At 39.1% G+C, this 21,386-nt stretch overlaps 1 protein-coding gene across 1 annotated transcript in view; it reads right to left on the bottom strand.

The window, feature by feature from the left end:
- Positions 1–8,243: 8,243 nt before the first annotated feature.
- The window catches only part of PGM2 (phosphoglucomutase 2), a 42,757-nt gene continuing 29,614 nt past the window's right edge, over positions 8,244–21,386 (bottom strand). Inside the window, exons 14-16 of the mRNA XM_055326163.1 lie at positions 20,499–20,688; positions 13,851–13,984; positions 8,244–8,645 (exon numbers count right to left, since the gene is read on the bottom strand). Of these exons, the coding sequence (XP_055182138.1) occupies positions 8,543–8,645; positions 13,851–13,984; positions 20,499–20,688 (427 nt within the window). The 3' untranslated portion in view covers positions 8,244–8,542. The remainder of the gene's footprint in view (positions 8,646–13,850; positions 13,985–20,498; positions 20,689–21,386) is intronic.

The following is a 21,386-nucleotide window of genomic DNA, read 5'->3' as shown; positions in this document are numbered from 1 at the left end:
AATACAGTATGGAATAAATGTATTTTTGTATGAGTCCGATTTTTCTGCATTAACAATTATAACATGTCAGTTGATTTTAACAATGAACATGGATTTCTCATACATCCCATCTACAGGGGAGGAATGAATAACTGCAAACATTAAAACACTTTCACAGGGGCGCCTGGCTGGCTTAATGGTGGAGCATGCTACCCTTGATCTTGGGTTTGTGAGTTCAATGTCTGTGCCCACATTTGGGCATAGAGACTACTTTTTTTTTTAAGTAGGCTCAGTAAAAAGCACAAAATGCAGAACAGAGTGTACAGAGTCCTGTTATTTGGATAAAATAAGTCAAAACAAAAGAATCCATCACACAATTGTTTTACATACAAGATCCCTAGAAGAATAAACTTGAAACTGGCAAAGGTGATTGTCTTCATGAATAGGAATTGACTGGCCATGGTACTGGTACACAAGAGACATTTCACTATCTTCCCTTTTGTACTTTTGAATTTTCTACCATTTGAATATACTATCTAAGCAAAAATTAAATTTCCTGAATCATTTAGGTAGAGACTAGAGATAGTAACTTCAGACATGTTTAAGGAAATATACGTGTTAAGATTTTTTTTTTTAGATTTTATTTATTTATTCATGAGGGACACACAGAGAGAGACAGAGACTTAGGCAGAGGGAGGAGCAGGCTCCCTGCGGGGAGCCCAAGGTAGGACTCGATCTCAGGACCCCAGGATCACAACCTGAGTGGAAGGCAGACACTCAACCACTGAGCCACCCAGGGGTCCCACATGTTAAGATTTTAAAAGTAACCACACACGCAAACACACAAGGAATTGAATATAAAATGGCACAAACTATCTTGAGCTTTTTAAAAAAATAGTCTTAAGAGCCATATGTTTCCTTTTCTATAAACTCTCTTTCCACATCATTTGCCCTCTTTTCTTCTACTAGATTGTTGACCTTTTTTGTTACTGATATCCAGGGAATCTTTATACTTTAGGGAGAGAAGCCCTTTCTGTTAGAAATTGCAAACATTTTTGCCCAGTTTGTCACAGATTGTATTTAATGTGGGTAGCTCTCAATCCTTTCTTTTAACATGAGTCTTGATAGAAAGGCCTTTCTCACTCGGAGGTTGTGAAAGAATGAATTCCCTATTTTCTTCCAACACTCTCCTAGGTCCTGTGTGAGTCTCATTTCCCCAGACAAACTTCTCTTCTAGGCAAGAGCAGTTGAGGGTACATCTGTGTGTCAGTCCACAGGGTCTAATGTCCTTTGTGTGATTTCTTCAGTAGGTAATAAATTTCTACTGAAAACTTCAATTTCTTCCTAATCACCCATGAGTGTCCTGTATGACCTAGACAATTGAAAAATGTCAACAGTGACTTTGAAAAATAATTTGGTTTCATCCCTGCCATAGATAAGGGAATTGAGGTTAGTGATGTGAAGAAGCATCTCACAGTTAGGAAGCAGTGAGGTTGGAATCGAAACTCAAGATGTTGCTTTAAGTCCACAACCTTACCCCAATAGGTTGTGGTGGGTGTAAAATATATTAATTCTTTTTTCTCTTTAAAAATTTTTGTCAAAAAAATTATTGTCAATATCTGGGAAAATGAGGGCAGCAAAAAAGATAAGTGATTTTCTAAAAGAGACCTACAAACACTAAATGGGGAAATAATGAAACATTGTTTATAAATCTAATATGTTCATTTATCAAATGATGGTAATACTTAACACTTAGCAATTTATAAAGTGTTCTCACAAAGATCAGATCATGTCACTCTTTTTAAAAATTTTTTAAAGATTTTATTTACTTAAGAGAGAGCCTGATCCGGGGTGGCTGGGGGGTGAGTGGCTCCATCCCAAGATCCTGGAATCCTGACCTGAGCCATAGGTAGACAACCAACTGAGCCACCTGGGTGTCCTATTTTTTTTTTTCAGTGAGAGAGAGAGGGGATGCCCGGGTGGCTCAATGTTTGGGCGCCTGCCTTTGGCTCAGGGCATGACCCTGGGGTCCTGGGATTGAGTCCCACATCGAGCTCCCTGCATGGAGCCTGCTTCTCCTCTGCCTGTGTCTCTGCCTCTCTCTGTGTCTCTCATGAATAAATAAATTAAATATTTAAAAAATAATTAAAAAATAAATTAGAGAGAGAGGGAGCACATGGGGCAAGGGGGCAGGGCAGAGGGAGATGAAGAGAATCTTATGCAGGTCCACATCCAGCCTGGAGTCTGACACGGGGCTTGAGCTCACAACCCTGAGTTCATGATGACCTGAGCCAAACGAAATCAAGAGTCTGACACTTAAATTAAAAAAAAAAAAAAAAAAAAGAGTCTGACACTTAACAGACTAAGCTACCCAGGCACCTCTCATATTACTCTTTCAACAAAGAGATATTTTAGCTGTTAAAATAGCATTTGTCCTATAGTAAAGGAGAGGGAAAATGCCATACAGTCAGTGCTATTTATTGCTGTTATAAGAGCAAAGAACTGGAAACAACTTAAATGTCCTTCTTCTAAGGGACTGAAAAGCAGAGGCAAAACAACGTGCATGCTGTGCTACCATTTGTGAGCAAATGTATGTATCGACTTCTTTATCCTTTTGAGCTTTTCAATTCAGAAATGGTCTGTTCGGGATCCCTGGGTGGCTCAGCGGTTTAGCACCTGCCTTCGGCTCAGGGCATGATCTCACATACCGGGATCGAGTCCCCTGCAGGGAGCCTGCTTCTCCCTCTGCCTGTGTCTCTGCCTCTCTGCGTCTCTCATGAATAAATAAAATCTTCTAAAAAATAATAAAAGTAGTCAGGTAAATGGCAAAGGAGTTAAGAAGAGGGATGAACTGATGCATCCAGTGTCACACAGAATGCCAGCCTCCCACAGAAGGAGCTGATAAAAATTTCAGGTGGGGTTTGTGGCTTTGTCAACCTTTTTTTTTTTTTTTAAGATTTTTATTTATTTATTTATGAGAGACACACGGAAAGAGGCAGAGACATAGGCAGAGGGAGATGCAGGCTCCATGCAGGGAGCCGATGTGGGATTTGATCCCAGGACCCCAGGATCATGCCCTGAGCCCAAGGCAGACGCCCAACTGCTGAGGCACCCAGGTGTCCCAGCTTATGTCAACCTTAATGAAAGAGCACTGCTCTCAGTTCTCTTGGGCTCCAATGGCACAAAGACAGTGACTTTCACATCTTATGGATTTTAGTGATTTTTTTTTTTTAAGTAAACTCTGTGTCCAATGCGAGGCTCAAACTCATGACCGCAAGATCAAGAGTTGCATGCTCTACCAACTGAAATCAGCTAGGTGCCCCTTTAGAGATTTCTTTTAACAGATTACTTGCCTGTTAGAAAACAAAATTACATTTTTGTATTGAGTTATGAAGACCAACAAATAAAGGGAGCTACATGAATGAGGTCCAAGAATTCCCAAAGAGGTCATGTTGAAGGCTTTGCTTGAGTTGATGTGGTGGATGGAACCACAGTCAGGAAATAAGATAATCTTCTTTTAGATGTGTGTACTCTGGTGTGCAACCAGAATGGAAACTACGACCTTTGTTGATAAAGTATCAAGAGATTAAGTGAGCATGGTATCATTTGAGGTCTACGTCTATGTCTCTTCAGAGAGTACGCATTTAGCAACTTCGGTGGAAAGGATGCTGGACAGAAAGCTATTAAATTATGTGATGCCATGAAATCTTCCCTGGAATATGCATTTGTGCAGCAAGCAACAAAAATCAATCTCACAAACTAAGACAAAGAAAAAAATTCTGGGGGTGCCTGGGTGGCTCAGCAGTTGAGCGTCTGCCTTCGGCTCAGGTCATGATCCCGGGGTTCTGGGGTCCTGGGATCAAGTCCAGTATCGGGCTCCCTTCAGGGAGTCTGCTTCTCCCTCTGCCTATGTGTCTATCTCTCTCTCTGTGTCTCTCATGAATAAATACATAATATCCTTAAAAAAAAAGAAAAAAATTCTGAAGGAAGTCTGTGAAGTCACAGTTTGGTCAGTGTTGTGTTCTATCATCAGTATCATCTTTATCATCAATAACTCAAATGAGATTAAAGGGTTGTTCTGCTTTGAGCATCACCAGTTAACACACAAGCCAGGGGCGGGCTAATGAGGGGACACCTCAAAGAACAGAGGTGGACAGTCGCCATGGAGTGGGCTGACCTTGTGGATGAAACAAACCCTGAACTGGCAGCCGAAGTATATGTCTTATGTGGGAGAATGTTGACAATCACAATGATGAAAGAAATATTGAACAGACCCTTTCTTTTTTAAGAATCAATCAGGCCCATCGTCTCTGAATTGCAACCTGAACTTCCTTCTGGAAATTTCCCAGTGCTATTTTGAAGTGGTTCTAAGAGCCGCTTAGACCTGGAGCTGGCTCTCTGGTGCCTGTGCCCAGCTGCACCCTGCAGCACATGGATGCCTGACACCTAAGCTGCTTTAACTGGGCCCGATGGGAAGAAACCGAGAAAGAGCTCTGTTCCTGTGTATTTGGCAGGACTGACACGGGGGAGCCAGGGAGAAAGCAACCTGGGCCCCAGCACTGCTCTCCATCCTGGTGCCCACGCTCCCGGCTGGATGCCCCCCAGGGCCTCACGTCTCCAGACAGCTGTCCCTCCCCTGCAGTTATTCCCAATCTGCTTGGAGCCAGGATGGAACCAAGGCTCGATGCACAGCAAGGACCTGCAGAGAGCCTCGCGGAGCCAAATAGTTTTTATTTTTAGTTTTTATTTATTTATTTTTATTATTATTATTTTTTTTTTTGCCAAATTATTTTGAACACCAGTGTCAGGGATCGGAATTTGGTGGGCTCGAAAAGGACAAGGCCAGAAGGGGCCGTCACCGAACTGCTTGCCCACAGCGGGCGCAGCTCACCGGGCTGGTGCCACGCGGTGCTATGGGACCTGAACACGCGCATGAACGCACACATCGGTCTTTAGAAGGTAGAAATTAGAAATCTGATGCAGATGCCATCCTTTCAAAGTCCCTCCAAAGTAGGACATACGCATTTGTTCCATCACTGAAAGCATTTATCTTTATTTATGGATCTTTTGAAAGTTCACTTGTTGTGTTTTTGGTTGTTTGCTTTTTAGTAATTGCTACACCCAACGTGGGGCTCGAACCCACGACCTCCTCCTGATCAAGAGTCACCTGCTCTTCTGATGGAGCTGATGGAGCCAGCCCGGTGCCCCAAGGCATTCATTTATTTTTAAGGCCAAGAGTTTGCAATGTCATGAAGTAACAATACTTTCCCATGTTCGCGTGATGATTGAGGGGGATGGAGGAGATGAACGAAAGTCGCTCTCATTTTTTTCTTAAAGAGTAACAGCTGTTACTCCACAGACCGCAAAGAAAATTCAAAGTTGGCCTGCATTTCCTCCTGCGAGGCAGTCTCTCAGACCAGACGGGATCTGTTCTTTCAGGGACACCAAGAGAAAGCGGTGTCACCTCTCCACTCCAATGGGGCCACCTACCCCAAGCAGGGGTAGCTCTTAGAAACTGACGGTGCTCAGTCCTGATCAGCACCTTACTCCCTTGCAAAACCTTTCCTGGCACCGCTGGCCACATGGTTCTGCGTGACTTGTCCCGAGCTTCAGCTCACACCCATCAGGCTGCAAGGCCAGGCAGGATAGGAACGCAAGGCTGCCTCTGGTACCAAGTGTTTTCCCCTTACCTCCAAGGTTAGGTCTCGTGAGAGGACTAGTTATGCATTCTGCCAAAGAAGACTTGCCAATGATTTTTTTTTTAAAGATTTTATTTATTTATGCATGAGAGACACAGAGACAGGGACACAGGCAGAGGGAGAAGCAGGCTCTTCGCAGGGGCCCGATGTGGGACTCGATCCAGGACCCTGGGATCATGACCTAAGCTAAAGGCAGACTCTCAACCACTGAGCCACCCAGGTGCCCCTTGACAATGATTTATTGTTGTTGACAGCATCCTTCGTGTATTTTCCACATAAAGACTCGCAGAATGAAATGACCTCAGAGATCATTTAGCAAAATCTCTTAATTTAAAAACTGACAAAATTATCACCCAAAGTCCATGGTCTACCTTAGGACTCACTCTTGGTGTTGTACGTTCTATGGGTTTGGACAAATGTATAACGGTAGGTACTCACCAGTATAGTACCGTATAGAGTATTTTTACTTTCCTAAAAATCCTCTGTGCTTCACCTATTCACAGCTCTGTGCCCCTGCCCCAACCCCTGGCAAACAATGATCTTTTGTCTCCACAGTCAGGTGATAATATATCAATGTAGTTTCATTGGTTATAACAAATATACCACCCTGATGGGGATGTTGATAACAGGAGAGGCTACTTACGTCAGAGGAGTGGGGGTGCGAGGGGGACATAGGATATTTCTACAGCAGTTCTAGGCTCTGCTAGACTTTGAGAGGTTAAGTGACTTGATCAAGGTCACAAAGATGCTTCACAGCCACCACGATTGGTATTCAGGGGTCTTATGTTGCAAGCTTTATGCAACACACATTTTCCTACCTGCCATCCATAATACAAAAACTCACTTTAAAAAATTTTTTAATTTTAATTTTATTTTTAAAAATATTTTATTTATTTATTCATGAGAGACACAGAGGGAGACAGAAATATAGCAGAGGGAGAAGCAAGCTCCCTGTAGGGAGCCGGATGCAGGACTCAATCCCAGGACCCCGGGATCACGCCCTGAGCCTAAGGTAGACGCCCAATGGTTGAGCCACCCAGGCGTCCCAAACTCACGAAATATTCAGTGAGCACATATGGTGTCCTATTTCTTGGAAGTACAAGTGAGAAATAGAGTTGGGGGATCTCCTTCAGGTTCAACTGAATCACCAGCTAATGCGAGTGGCAGAGAAGCATGGGTATGTCCTGAAGTTTATACCTGGGGTGTGTTTTTAGCATGCCCTCCTCCTCAAAATCCACACACATTTTCCAGCACCTCTGTACTTTTGTTGGTGCTGTGCTCTATGCCTGGAATCCTCCCTTCTTCATCCTCAGCTGCTACTCACTCCCAAAGGCAAAGCAGCATTCATCTCTCTTCCGTGAGTCTTCCTCTGGGCAGAATGGATCCCTCTCTCATACTTCTGAACCCTCAGTGCTTTGCAAGTAACTCCATTAGACAATCTGTAAGCAATACAGTTACTCACTAGCCCTCCAGTTAGACTGTAAGCATCATCACAGCAGGGTGAGTCTCCACCGTCGCGTATCTAGTAACAAACTGGGATATAGTTTATATGCTCCAAAATCTGCTGAGAAGATACAGATCTGACATTTCTTATTTCTAGAGTTTGAGACTAGAAAACATCATAAAACAAAAATACATACACAGCTTCTCTAATGAAGCAGCTGACAAAATATATCGAATATTGTAGATTTAAGGGTTCTGAAAGGGCAGGAACTATATATCACTAAGATATAAAAACCTCTTTCCTTTTTACTTTAAAAAAATGATTGCCAATCAGATTGTAATTTTTCATTGTTTTGAAACTGTTGGCAACCATTTAGGTTAATAATAGTAATAATGGGCAATCATTTACTTTAAAAATAGAAAAACCAGAAAAAGACATAAAGTATATAAAGAACAGCATGGTCCTGAGTCATGGGTACTCAAAGGGAGTCATTTTAGATGGTTTTAAAGGCCACTGATTATGAGGAGGGTAGGAGGCACAGGTCAAATACAAAACTGGAAAATGAAATCTAATGGTTTTAGATTTTAATCACATATGAACAAGGCAAAAAAACCCCAAATCAGCTAAATAGTTAATACTTAATAGTCCTTGCTGCCTCAGTACCAAAAATTACATGAACTTGTACCAAAGCAAACAACTGTACAATAAAATACTTTGTAGTTTCAAGTAACCAATTTTTAAAATTCAAGATTTAGAGATAAAATGAATGTTAATGTACTGCACAAAGATGGTCAGGCTGTTTTTTCCTAGCACATATATGATGCATAATGATATATTATTAGAACTAAAAAGTTTTAGGTCAAAGAAATGTATCTTTTTAAAGTATCTTTTGCTCCATTTTAGAGGTTCTTGTAAATTCCTCCACTTTAGTCTCCCTAAACATGAATATGACATTTGTTTGTTTATATAATTTTATCTTATAAGCAGCTGACAGAAAGGTAAATATACACATATCTAAAAAGTGGCTATCCCATAATATGACAGCCCATAATTTAGTAATTGTATAGGCTTTCTGGTAGTTTCAATTATTCATAAAAATAATTATGGAGGAGACATATTCATGATTTATTCTGATTAAAGCATACTAATTACAATATATTTTTGAGTTAGCTATTTTAAAAATCTTTATTTTTTAATTCAGATAATGCCCAGGCTCAACCGTGTAAAAGGAAATGTTGGTTTGTTAGGTTTGTCCATCTTTTCTTTATTCACCTTAAAGGTCAACAATAGAATGAAGAATGTAGGTCTATTAAAAATGCATAAATGCTTGTAGTGATTGTTCAAGTCACTTGTTCCTCAAACACATTACTGAATGAATGAAGTTCAGCTTAACTGTAATTATGCCCAAGGCTAGAATATTTTACTCTGCCTTCGGTTGCAGGTTGTACTTTTGTGGCTGGAAAAAATGTTCTTCAATAGCACTGACTAGTTCATTTAGTTCTTTCTTCAGCTGCTCAGGATCACTGGAAAATAAGGAGGAAAATCCCAGATCAGTGGATTATTCCAAAGCAGATTTTAAGTTCTCCCCACATTGGTCAAATAACATTGAAACGTACCCTTAAGAGGAGGGCTAAGTCAGACAGATCAGAACCCCAGTGAGGGAAGCATGGGAATGCATCTGCTGACTTGGATGAAAAGACCCCAAGAAACAATATCCATTATTTCCCTGAAAAGATCTACCAAGGTTTCTAAAAAATCATCTCTGTGCATTTCTTCTAAGAATTTTTAAGAAACACTTTTTGCTCTAGCTTCCCTAAAAGATCTGCCATGTTGGTACCTAACAGTGCAAAGAAAATTTTCAAGACTTCAGTTGTCATGGTCATCTAATGCTGCTAAGCTTTGACAAATGGCATCTGATAGGAACGTTCCAGCCTCCTGTTTGCCTCCAAATGACAGGAAGCTAACTATCAGCAGCCCGGTCTGCAAGGCCTTCCAGAAAGTACAGAGAATGGGAGCCTCCTAGTGGGCCTGCTAATCACACACCAGCAACTCAGATTCCCCTACCCCCACCCCAGCTTTCATCTTTTTTAGTCTACCTCCAGAATAAAAGGGTCACAACTAAAGTATAAACAAAAATCTAGGGAACTAGTTCCCTCCCCCTCTAAGGAAATCAAGTTTTCAAGCATAGGGAAAACACGCATTTACACGCAAACAACTGGAAGGGAGGTAATGATAAAAGGAGCCACTCATGCTTGCATCAGGTTCCTGGTGTTTCGAATACTTGAAACCAAAAAGCTGAATTTAAAAAACTGAATCCTTCATTTCAAACTTTCCTTCCTTCATCTTTGACTGTCTTCAATATATGCAACTTTATTTTAATGGAAATGGAAATTCTTGTAACTAGTTAAGATCATTTTTACTTCGTAATAGTTCCCCTAACAACTATACAATCCATTTTATTGCAGACATTAATTCTGGCTCTCCTACAAGCTGTATGCCCTCAGGCAAGTGGCTGAGCCTCTCCAAGGCCCAGATTTCTCATTTCAAAAATTGGGATAAACGACTTTATTTTCTCAAGAGAGTTGTTGTGTAGATTGAGATAAATTATATAAAGCAATTAGCACAGAACCTGGCCCCAAAACCTCAATAAATGTAGCTTCATTAAAATTATTTTTATCCCCATTGGTGACATATAAAGTAATTACGCTTCATAAATATATATGAATCACATAGGTCATTATTTCCTTTTCCATAAATGTGTTTTGAAGACAACATTTCTCAGGAAGGCACATAATTAATAATTACTGTTTTTTTTCTAACAATATAGCTAAAATTAAACTCACCAGTGAATATACAAATATAAATATATATCTCCTATTGGTTTTTTCTGTTAGAACCTTGCCTGATAGAATTGGTATCTAAATCCTGAGATAGTGATAGAGTATTCTTGTTCTTGGGAATTGTGTATTGATGTCTGCAACTTATTTTCAGGTGACTCAGGAAAAATAAAAACAAACCTACATATACAATATATGGTAGGCGACAGCAAATATTGCAAAATGTTATCAATTGTTCAGTCTAAGTTAAAGTAGGCTACTATGGCTGGCAGCCTGTTGAATGCCCATTTTTGTAAATAAAGATTTATTGGAACACAGATGTGTAAGATTTCTTTCTGCTTTTGAGCAACAGCAGAGGTGAGTAGTTGTGACCATATGGCTTACAAACTCTTAAAATATTTACTATCTGGCTCTTTACAAAAAAAGTTTGCCAACCCTTGGTCTAAGTGAGAGGTATGTGGGTATTCGCTGAAATTTTCCAAAATCAAAAGTTGGATATCTACCAAACAAAAAATATTTTTTAAAAGCAGGACTAAAATTTGAAAAGCATTTTCTGGGCACCTGGGAGGCTCAGTGGTTGAGTGTCCGTCTTCTGCTCAGGTCTTGGATCTAGTCCTGCTTTAGGCTCCCCTCAGGGAGCCTGCTTATCCCTCTGCCTATGTCTCTGCCTCTCTGTGTCTCTCATGAATAAATAAATAAAATCTTAAAAAAAAAGTATTTTCTGTTCTAAAGGATGAGTAGGTCATGGAATTCTATGAATAATGATGATATAAAACACAGTAATAGTATTAAAGTGATCAGAAAATAAAGAAACTTAGCCATGGCTTTATTGCTGTTTTATATTAGGTAGGCTGGTGACCTGCTTGAGTCCTGACAGCATTTCCATGGACTGACCTAGTGCCCAAGTCCCAATTCATAAACTGGAGTAGTGTTTCGATGAATAATAAAAGGATAATTTTTCAAAATATTTCTAGGAATTTGTAAGCTAATATTTGAATTTAAGGCCACCAATAATCCATGTGAAAAGTGTAAAACACTAGATCCTCAAACATTAAAGAATATTGTTATTATAAAGTCTGAATGTTTTTTCACAGAGTAATGACAAGGAAGGGACAAATCGGGGGGGGGGGATCTTTAAGTTGGATTATTGTCCCTTTGTTTTCAAAAGAAAGAGGCCTAGAAATATGAAAATATTAAATGAGAATGAGAGTTACAAAGACATGTCTATGGAAAACCCCATTCTCAAGAGTAGCAAACAGCTTACTATGTAACACACAGGGAAACACTGATACTTGCACAATATTACAATAAAATCTTGGTAATCCAGAATGCTTAGAAAATGAGGTGCTTTATGTGTTTGCTCGAGTTGCTTACTAGCTGAGTTTTTGCTCCTGCAACACCAAAAGGTTTTGAACGGGAATCTGCAGCAAAATATAGGACACAGTCTATGACTTCTTAAATATATTTGACTGCTGTGGAATTGCAAAGCCATAATCATGACTTTGGTGGAGTGGGGCTCTTATTCAGAAAATGCAAGGCCCACGTGGATGCGGAATGCTTATCTCCCTTATGATAAAACAGTGAACATTATGAGTTCCTGTATCTCTGTTTCATAGTTCTGTTTTGTTTTAGTATTTTTTACCTTGCTAACAGCAGTCATTTCTTCCTGCCCAAGGAAAGCATACGCTAACAATTCTGTCCTCGCCTCTCTTATTCGCTACATTTAATCTGCTACTGGCTGGCCAATTGAATATGCTCAGAAAATTTCCTCTGCTTTTATTTCCACAGGGTGCAAATTTAGTTCCCCAGACCAGAACAACTTTTCAAGGAGCAAAGCTTTGATTTGTAAATGTTCTAACAACTGCTTAGAGGTATCCTCTCCACTACAGTGTTGAGAGCTGGATATGTGGCTAGTGTGACCCAGGAACTGAATGGTTAACGTCATTTAAGTTTAATTCATTGAAATTCAAATTAAAAAACTGATATTTAATTCAGTTATTGGAAAATTTATGTATGTTTGAACAATTTAGGTATCAAAATCTATTTTTTTCAACTGTAAAGTTTTTGAAATTGTAATATATTTGACCCTTCAATGGCATGAAGGTTAGGGAGTTAGCAACCCTCCCATACAGTCAAAAATCCATGTAATAACTCTTGATTTCCCGGATAGTTAGCTATTAAAAGCCTTCTATTCGTATCATACACTGCATTCTTATGATAAAGAAAATGTTATTAAGAAAATAAGGAAGAGAAAATATATTTATAGTATTATACTGTATTTATCAAAAAGAAAATCCATATATAAGTGGACCTGCACAGTTCAAGTTCATGTTGTTCAAGGGTCAAGTGTATGGAACAAGTACTTCTAAAAAATCTAGCATTTTAATCGAGATATGTGGTAAGTATAAAGTCCTAAATGGATTTTGAAGATAGTGTGAAAACAATAAACTATCTCAATAATTTTTATATAAATGGTATAACAATATTCTCACATATTAAAACAAGTAGAATAAATCACTAAATTAATTTTACATGTTTTTTCACTATTGAAAAATGTATCTAGTAGAAATTTCAAATTGCATTATGAGGCTCACATTTTCTCTTTTTTTATAGTGTCCATTAATTCCTTTTTTTTTTTTAAGATTTTATGTATTTGAAAGAGAGTGCATGCATGTGTGCATGTGTTTGTGTGTGTGTGTGTGTGTGTGTGTGTGTGTGTGTTGGGGGGAAGGAGCAGAGGTGGAGCAAGAGGGACAAGCAGACTCTGCACTGAGCAAGGAGTCAGACTATGAGATCTTGAGATCATGACCGGAGTTGAAAACTGAGTCAGAAGTTCATTTAACTGAGCCACCCAGGCACCCGTCTTTTCAAAAAAAAAAAAAAAATTATTTAAGTGATCTCTACAACCAATGTGGGGCTCAAACTCATGACCTTGAGATCAAGAGTCACATGTTCTTCTAACTGAGCCAGCCAGGCACCCCTCACATTTATTTATTTTATTTTATTTTAAGATTTTATTTATTCATTCATTCACAGAGAGAGAGAGACAGAGGCAGAGAGACACAGGCAGAGGGAGAAGCAGGCTTCACGCAGGAAGCCAGACATGGGACTCGATCCGGGTCTCCAGGATCATGACCTTGACTGAAGGTGGCGCTAAACCACTGAGTCACCTGGGCTGCCCCCACGTTTTATTTTTATTGGACAGTACTGACTTAATTGACCTTTAAAAACATTTTTTTCTGATTTTTTTTACTCTGAATAGAGGAGTGCTAGTTACTGAGGGCTCAAGGGGTGTGCATCATCACATTTACGCATGCTAACTACATGTACCGTGGTTGTTAAAGTTTAAGGTGTTTTGGTACTGCAAAGTGAACTAAAGCCCTTTACCAAGGTCACAAAAATGTGACTCTAAATCTATCAAACCATCAGCTCTTTGTTGGCAAGGCCTCTTTCTGCTATGGTACTTTATCGATAATTTCCAGAACCCAGCACAGACCTATGCACAGTAGGTGCTCAAAGATATCTGTTCAGTGCAGGTGCAATGGATTTTAATTTATTATATCAGAGACAGGAAGGAAAAGAAGAAAACTCATTCATACTAGTTTCAAATAAAATTACTAGAAAAAGGAAACTGTATTACTATTACTGAAATTCAGAATGAAATTTTTCCCTACAAAGAAAGGCAGGACAGAATAAGTAAGTAGGAAATCAGCTCTCCTGTGCCTAGATGCTTTACTCAGCTGTTAACATCACAATATTGCTGCAGGTTCTGAAACAATATTCCTAATTAAAGTACATGCAGGAAAGATAAAGTGTTTTACTTAGCATTTGCAAAGAACCAATTAGAAGCTTTAGGGAATAACAATCACAAGTGCTGCCACCGTTTCATACCTATTTCCAGGGGGTGCACACAGTTCTGAATAGTACTTGATTTTGGGCTCCGTCCCACTGGTCCGCATGGTCGCCACACCCCCATTAGCAAAGGTAAAGGTGATCATTTGGCTGCTTTTGCTAGTAGGGAGAACCTAGGAATTAATTTACACATGTTATAAATTTAAATTGTAACATAAACTGTTCTGGCTTAAATAACAGTTTTTCCCTGTATATGCAAGAAAATAAATGTCCAACAAATATACTGGGTTTAGAAAAAAAGGATATTTGGAGGATATAAAGGCAATACAGAAAAATGTCTACATTTTAAAAAGTTATCATGCCTATTTTAAGGAAATATCTATTTATTTATTTATTTATTTATTTATTTATTGAGAGAGAGAGAGAGAGAGAGAGAGAGAGAGAGAATGAACACAGGGAGAACGGACAGAGGAAAATGAAAGAGAAACCTAAACTGACTCCTCACTGAGAGCAAAGCGTGAGGCAGGGCCCAATCCCACAACCCTGAGATTATGACCCGAGCCCAAACCAAGAGTTGACTTAAAGTCTTAACAGACTCTGCCACCCAGGCACCCCTATAATGACTATTCTTGAGAGATAAAATACATACGTGAGCAGAATAAAACTACTGGGAGTACACCAAAATAAGAGGCTTTTGCACAGCAAAGGAAACCATCAACAAACAAAAGGCAACCTATTTGCAAATAATATACCTGATAAGGGGTTAATATCCAACATATATAAAGAACTTAGACAACTCAACACCAAAAAACTAAACTAATTAAAAATGGGCAGAGGACCCAAATAGACATTTTTCCAAAGAAGACATAAAGATGGTTAACAGACACATGAAAAATGCTCAATATCACTCATTATCCAGAAAATGCAAATTCAAAACTACAATGAGATGGCACCTTACACCTGTCAGAATGGCTACATTAAAAATGACAAGAAATAACAATTGTTGTCAAAGATGTGGAGAAAAAGGAACACTTGTGAATTCTTGGTGGGAATGTACACTGGTGCAGCCACTATGGAAAACAATATGGAGGTTCCTCAAAAAATTAAAAATAGAACTACCATATGATCCAGTGATTCCACTACTGGGTATTTACCCAAAGAAAATGAAAGCGCTAATTAAAAAGATATATGTACCCCTATGGTTATTCATAACAGCCAAGATATGGAAGCAGCCCAAGTGTCCACTGAAAGATGAATGGGTAAAGAAGGTGTGATATATACATATATAGCTAGATCAATCTATCATCTATTTATCTATCTATCTATCTATCTATCTATCTATCTATCATGGGATATTACCCAGTAATTGAAAAGAATGAGATTTTGGGGTGCCTGGCTGGCTCAGACAGTAAAGCATGTGACTCTTGATCTCAGGGTCATGAGTTTGAACCCCATGTTGGGCATAGAGATTACTTAGAGGAAAAAAAAAGGAAATCTTAGCATTTGCAACAACACAGATGGACAACACAGAAGGTATAAAGTTTTTTGTTTTTCGTTTTTTGGTTTTTTGAGAGTATAATGTTAAGTGAATAAAGACAGACCAAAGAAGTCAAACTTTCATTCTTTGATGATGACATGATATACTATGTGGAAAACCCAAAATTGCTAGAATTCATACAGGAATTCAGCAAAGTGGCAGGATATAAAATCAATGCACAGAAATCAGTAGCATTTCTATACACTAACAATGAGACAGAAGAAAGAAATTAAATATTTGATTCTATTTACAACTGGACTAAAACCCGTAAGATACCTAGGAATCAACCTAACCAAAGAGGCAAATGATCTGTACTCAGAAAACTACAGAATACTCATGAAAGAAATTGAGGAAGACACAAAGAAATGGAAAAATGTTTCATGCTTATGGATTAGAAGAATAAATATTGTTACAATGTCTATGCTACCCAGAGCAATCAACACATTCAATGCAATTCCTATCAAAATACCACGAACTTTTTTCACAGGGCTGAAACAAATAATCCAAAATTTATATGGAACCAGAAAGATTCTATGTAGCCAAAAGAATGTTAAAAAAGAAAACCAAAGCATCACACTCCCAGACTTCAAGCTCTATTACAAAGCTGTAATCATCAAGATGGCATGGTACTGTCACAAACACACACACACAAATCAATGGAACAGAAGAGAGAACCCAGAAATGGACCCTCAACTCTATGGTCAACTAATATTCGACAAAGCAGGAAAGAATATCCAATGGAAAAAAGACAGTCTCTTCAACAAAAGGTGCTGGGAAAATTGTCCAGCCACATGAAGAAGAATGAAATTCGACTATTTCCTTATACCATACACAAAAATAGACTCAAGACGGATGAAACACCTAAATGTAAGACAGGAATCCATCAAAATCCGAGAGGATAACACAGGCAGCAACCTCTGTAACCTCAATTGCAACAATTTCTTGCTTGACACATCTCCAAAGGCTAGGGAAACAAAGGCAAAAATGAACTATCAGGACTTCATCAAGATAAAAAGCTTTTGCACAGCAAAGGAAACAGTCAACAAAACCAAAAGACAACGGACAGAATTCAAAATGTCTTATCAGATAAAGGGCTAGTATCCAAAAATCTATAAAGAACCCATCAAACTCAGCACCTAAAGAATAAATAATCCAGTCAAGAAATGGGCAGAAGACATGAACAGACATTTCTCCAAAGACGACAAAACAAACGGCCAACAGACACATGAAAAAATGCTCAACATCACTCAGCATCAGGGAAATATAAATCAAAAGCACAATGAGATACCAGCTCACACCAGTCAGAGTGGCTAAAGTTAATAAGTCAGGAAATGACAGATGTTGGTGAGGATGTGGAGAAAGGGGAACCCTTTTACATTGTTCCTGGGAATGCAAGCTGGTGCAGCCACTCTGGAAAACAGTATGGAGGTTCCCCAAAGAGTTGAAAATAGAGCTACCCTTCGACCCAGCAACTGCACCACTTACTAGGTATCTATCCCAAAGATATAAATGTAGTGATCTGAAGAGGCACCTGCACCCCAATGTTTATAGCAGCCATGTCCACAATAGCCAAACTGTGGAAAGAGTAGAGATGTCCATTGACAGATGAATGGAGACATGGACACACACACACACACACACACACACACACACACACAGGAATACCACTCAGCCATCAAAAAACTGAAGCCTTGCCATTTGTAACGATCTGGATGGAACTAGAGGGTATTATGCTTAGCAAAATAAGTCAATCAGAGAAAGACAATTATCATATGATCTTACTCATATGTAGAATTTAAGAAACAAAACAGAGGATCATAGGGAAGAGAGGGAAAAATAAGACGACGCAATCAGAGAGGGAGACAAACCATTAGAGACTCTTAATCATAGGAAACAAACTGAGAGACATTGAAAGGAAGGTGAGTAGGGGGACGGGGTAACTGGTGATAGACATGAAGGAGGACACGTGATGTAATGAGCACTGGGCATTATATAAGATTGATAAATCACTGACCTCTACCTCTGAAACCAATAATACATTATATGTTACTTCATTGAATTTAAATTTAAGAAAATACAGAGAAATACAAGTCTCGTATAATTTCACTCATATGTAGAATTAAAGGGACAAATGAAATGAATAACAGCAACAAAAAGAGACAAACAACAACAGAAAATACAGACTCTTCATATAGAAAACAAACTGGTAAGTTGCCAGAGGGGAGATGGGTAGGGGAATGGATGAAATAGGTAAAAGGGGTTAAGTGTACAGTTATCATGATGACAGCCAAGTAACATACAGAACCGTTGAATCATTATATTATTTTTTAAAAAGTACTATATACATGAAACAAGATTAGGATGTTATTTTTATTTAAAAAAATTTTTTTAAGTAGGTTCCATGTCTAACATGAGACTTGAACTCACAACCCCGACCGAGACCAAGAGTCACATGCTCTACCAACTGAGCCAGCCTGGTGCCCCACCTGGTGCCCAGGTGTTATTTCTAATAAAGTGGAGAATACGAGCTCAAATAGTGAATAAAAGCACTGAAAATTAATGTTGATGTAATTTCCCAAAGTGTTGGACAAGAAGATACAGATGGACATTAGGGAAGAAGAAACAAGGAAAGCAGAGCGTCAGTCCTGGAGAGCCAGCATCTAACGAAGAACTCAGCCAGAAAGAGAGAACAGAAAACACAGAGGAAGAGGATATTAGGAAAATAACCATCCAGCCCCCTTCTTTGAAAGAAAATTAAGAAAATTTCTCAGAACTGAAAGAAATGACTCCAAAAACCAAAGACCCACCAACTGTCCAGAATGGCTGAAAGAGCAGATCACTGAAATTTTAGAAGAAAAGTTTAGCAAAAAATTCCTGAAATCTTTTCATAGAGGAAAAAACAAGCTGCATGGAAAGGACTGAATAAATACGGCATCAACATCCCTTTAGGTGGCACACAGTAGGCCTCGGCTATTTCCTGACTGAATGAAAGATCAGACCCTCACCAGCAATACTGGAAACTCCGTAACAGTGGAGCACTGCTTAACTGTGAGTCAATCAAGTGTGAGGGTAGAATTAAGACATTTGCAGACTTCAATGTCTCCAAAAATTGACCTCCTATTCACTTGTTTTTAGGAAGCTACTAGAAGAGGTGATTTAGGGGGACGCCTGGGTGGCTCAGTGGTTAAGCATCTGGCTTCAGCCCAGGGCGTGATCCTGGGGACTCGGGATCGAGTCCCACAACAGGCTCCCTGCATGGAGCCTGCTTCTCCCTCTGCCTGTGTCTCTGCCTCTCTCTCTGTGTCTCTCATGAATAAAAAATAATAAAATCTTAAAAAAAAAAAGAAGAGGTGATTTAGGAAAATAAGTACAGCAAGAGGATGTCATGGGGTCCAGAAGCAAAGGACCCCACCCCACAAGTGGTGAAGGGCATTCCCAGGATGACATGTGTTTACCCAACACAGAGAGGAGCTGGCTCTGTCTGGATGGAAGGACTGGGAGGGAGCTGGTTGGAAATAAAACAGAACTGATAAAATTGCATCGGACCATAAAAAGCCTACTGAGAGACATCTGAAGGATGTGGGAAGACTGGGGATTGTTATATAAAAATCCAAGAAAATGAAAGAACAGAACAACTATTAATTTTAGAAGAAATAATTCTACAATTTTGGTCTTTACAAGACCCAAAGTAGACTACTTAGCTAAGTAGTCATAATAATACAAGCACAGAATCTGAATTCACCAAGTGTTGTGGCCTAAGTGTTTGGGAAGATAGGGGAGAAGGGGGAAGAGTGAATGTAAGAAATGTCAGATTTTATTTTTTAAAGATTTTATTTATTTATTCATGAGAGACACACAGAGAGAGAGGCAGAAACACAGGCAGAGGGAGAAGCAGGCTCCACGCTGGGAGCCTGATATGGGACTCGATCCCTGTACTCCAGGATCATGCCCTGGGCTGAAGGTAGACCCTCAACTGCTGAGTGCCACCCAGGTGTCCCAGAAATGTCAGATTTAAATCCTTATCTCCATAATGGAAAAGGAATAAAGTCCAACACTGAGAAGCCCAAGCATCACCGTATGAGCATACAATTTGAAATCTGGTGGTAAAATGCCAGGCGAGACAACTGAGAGGGAAGGTGGCTGTCCCGGCAAGGCAAAGAGATGGTGGGGGTTGGCGCGGCCATGTTTCACCGTGACTCTTCCAAAAATATTTCTCTTTAAAAATATATTGTGTGCAGATGGAAATTTATTTATTATTATTTTTTTAAAGATTTTATTTATTCATTCATAGAGACACACAGAGAGAGAGAGAGAGAGAGAGAGAGGCAGAGACACAGGCAGAGGGAGAAGCAGGCTCCACGCAGGGAGCCGGATGTGGGACTCGATCCCGGGTCTCCAGGATCACGCCCTGCGCTGCAGGTGGCGCTAAACCGCCGCACCACCAGGGCTGCCCTGCAGATGGAAATTTAAAAAAATAAAAAGGAACTATCAAAGATGTCTAATATCTAATAAGGATATTCTTACTCTCCTTCTCCAAACCCCTGCCATTACTTAGCAATACGCTTCTGTCATATTTGAATGTTCTTTTGACTCCAGTGGAGGATCCACAGAATGTGAAGAATGCAAACTCATACTTTATAGCTAACAGCTCCTGGACATTCAGAGAATAGGGTAAAATGAACTAGGAAGCATGCAGTGGCTCTCCAAGTGTGTAGCAGTAACATCAGCAGGGAACTTGTTGGAAATGCAAGTTCTTGGCCCTTACCCCAGATCTACTCATTCGGAAACACTATAGTGGGCTGCCATATTTGGTGTTTTGAGCAGGTGTGGAAACCGAGGAAAATCTGGATCTGGAGGCAGGAAGACCCAGATTTTACCACAACTATCACCAACTACCTGTTGGTCCTGCACTTCTGAGCACTGATTGTCTACGCGTTAGATGGTGGCATTGGTTTAGATGGTGAGTGACAATCCTTTTAGTTCTAGTGCATGATTTTTAACCTTCTGTATATTTCGATAGTTTATTTATAATACCCAAATGCCTAAAATCAGCTTCAATTAATCCCATAATTAAAGGAGTTAAGCTATTTGAAGTATAATGGAAGGTAAATACAGAAGAGTTTTAATCAATAAAAGATGTTATTACTTACAGCTTTTTTATCAGGTTGGCTATCATCATAACCAGTTGTAAGGTCTCTAATGCCAGAAATTTCAAATCTGCCACAAGTTTTTGGATAATTATTCTTCCCATCGTAGTTTCTAAGGTTTTCAAACAATTTTTTAATGGTGCCTTGATCATGGCAGATAAAATAGGAAGCTTTGGTAATATGGTAGCCATATCTATCAAAAGAAATAAAATAATAAATATACAACATGGTGACTGTATCTACTAGTATTGTACTGTATATTTGAAAGTTGCTAAGACCACAGATCGTAAAAGCTATCATCACAAGAATAAATATTTGTGATTATATGTGGTGTGGATGTTAACTCGACTTACTATGGTGATCACTTTGTAACACATAACAAATATCAAATCATTATGTTATTATACCTGACATTAATGTCAATTACATCTCAATAAAAAAAAGTACAAATATGCAAAATGAGGAACAATCAGAACAATGTTCTGATGCAAAATACAGAACATGTATCAATCAGTATATTTTAAGCTAAATGAAACGAATAATAAAGACTAGCTTTAAAGGAATAATTTAGCATAAAAAAGAGGTATAACTATTGACACCAGGTATTGCCAAACTGCTGCCTGGCCTTCGGCCTATCTTGGGAGGTGAAAGTTTCATTTCATCGCAGCCACACCACGCCCATTCCTGTATGTATTGCCATCAGCTGCTTTTGCACTACAAAGGTGGACTTGACTAGTGGCTCTAAATACGTAATAGATGTTTCACGAAAACCTTTGTCCTTTCTGACATCAGGGAATCACCCTCTTCAATTAGCTATTTCTGCAACTGATGTTCTCATTTGTTAAGGATTAACACAGTCATAGTGATAATTAGTATTGAATAGTTAAGCAT

Source organism: Nyctereutes procyonoides, unplaced genomic scaffold (assembly GCF_905146905.1).
Source record: "Nyctereutes procyonoides isolate TBG_1078 unplaced genomic scaffold, NYPRO_anot_genome, whole genome shotgun sequence".
Classification (NCBI taxonomy): Eukaryota; Metazoa; Chordata; class Mammalia; order Carnivora; family Canidae; genus Nyctereutes; species Nyctereutes procyonoides.
The sequence above is the reverse complement of the archived record's forward strand: the minus strand, read 5'-3'. Positions and strand labels throughout refer to the sequence as shown.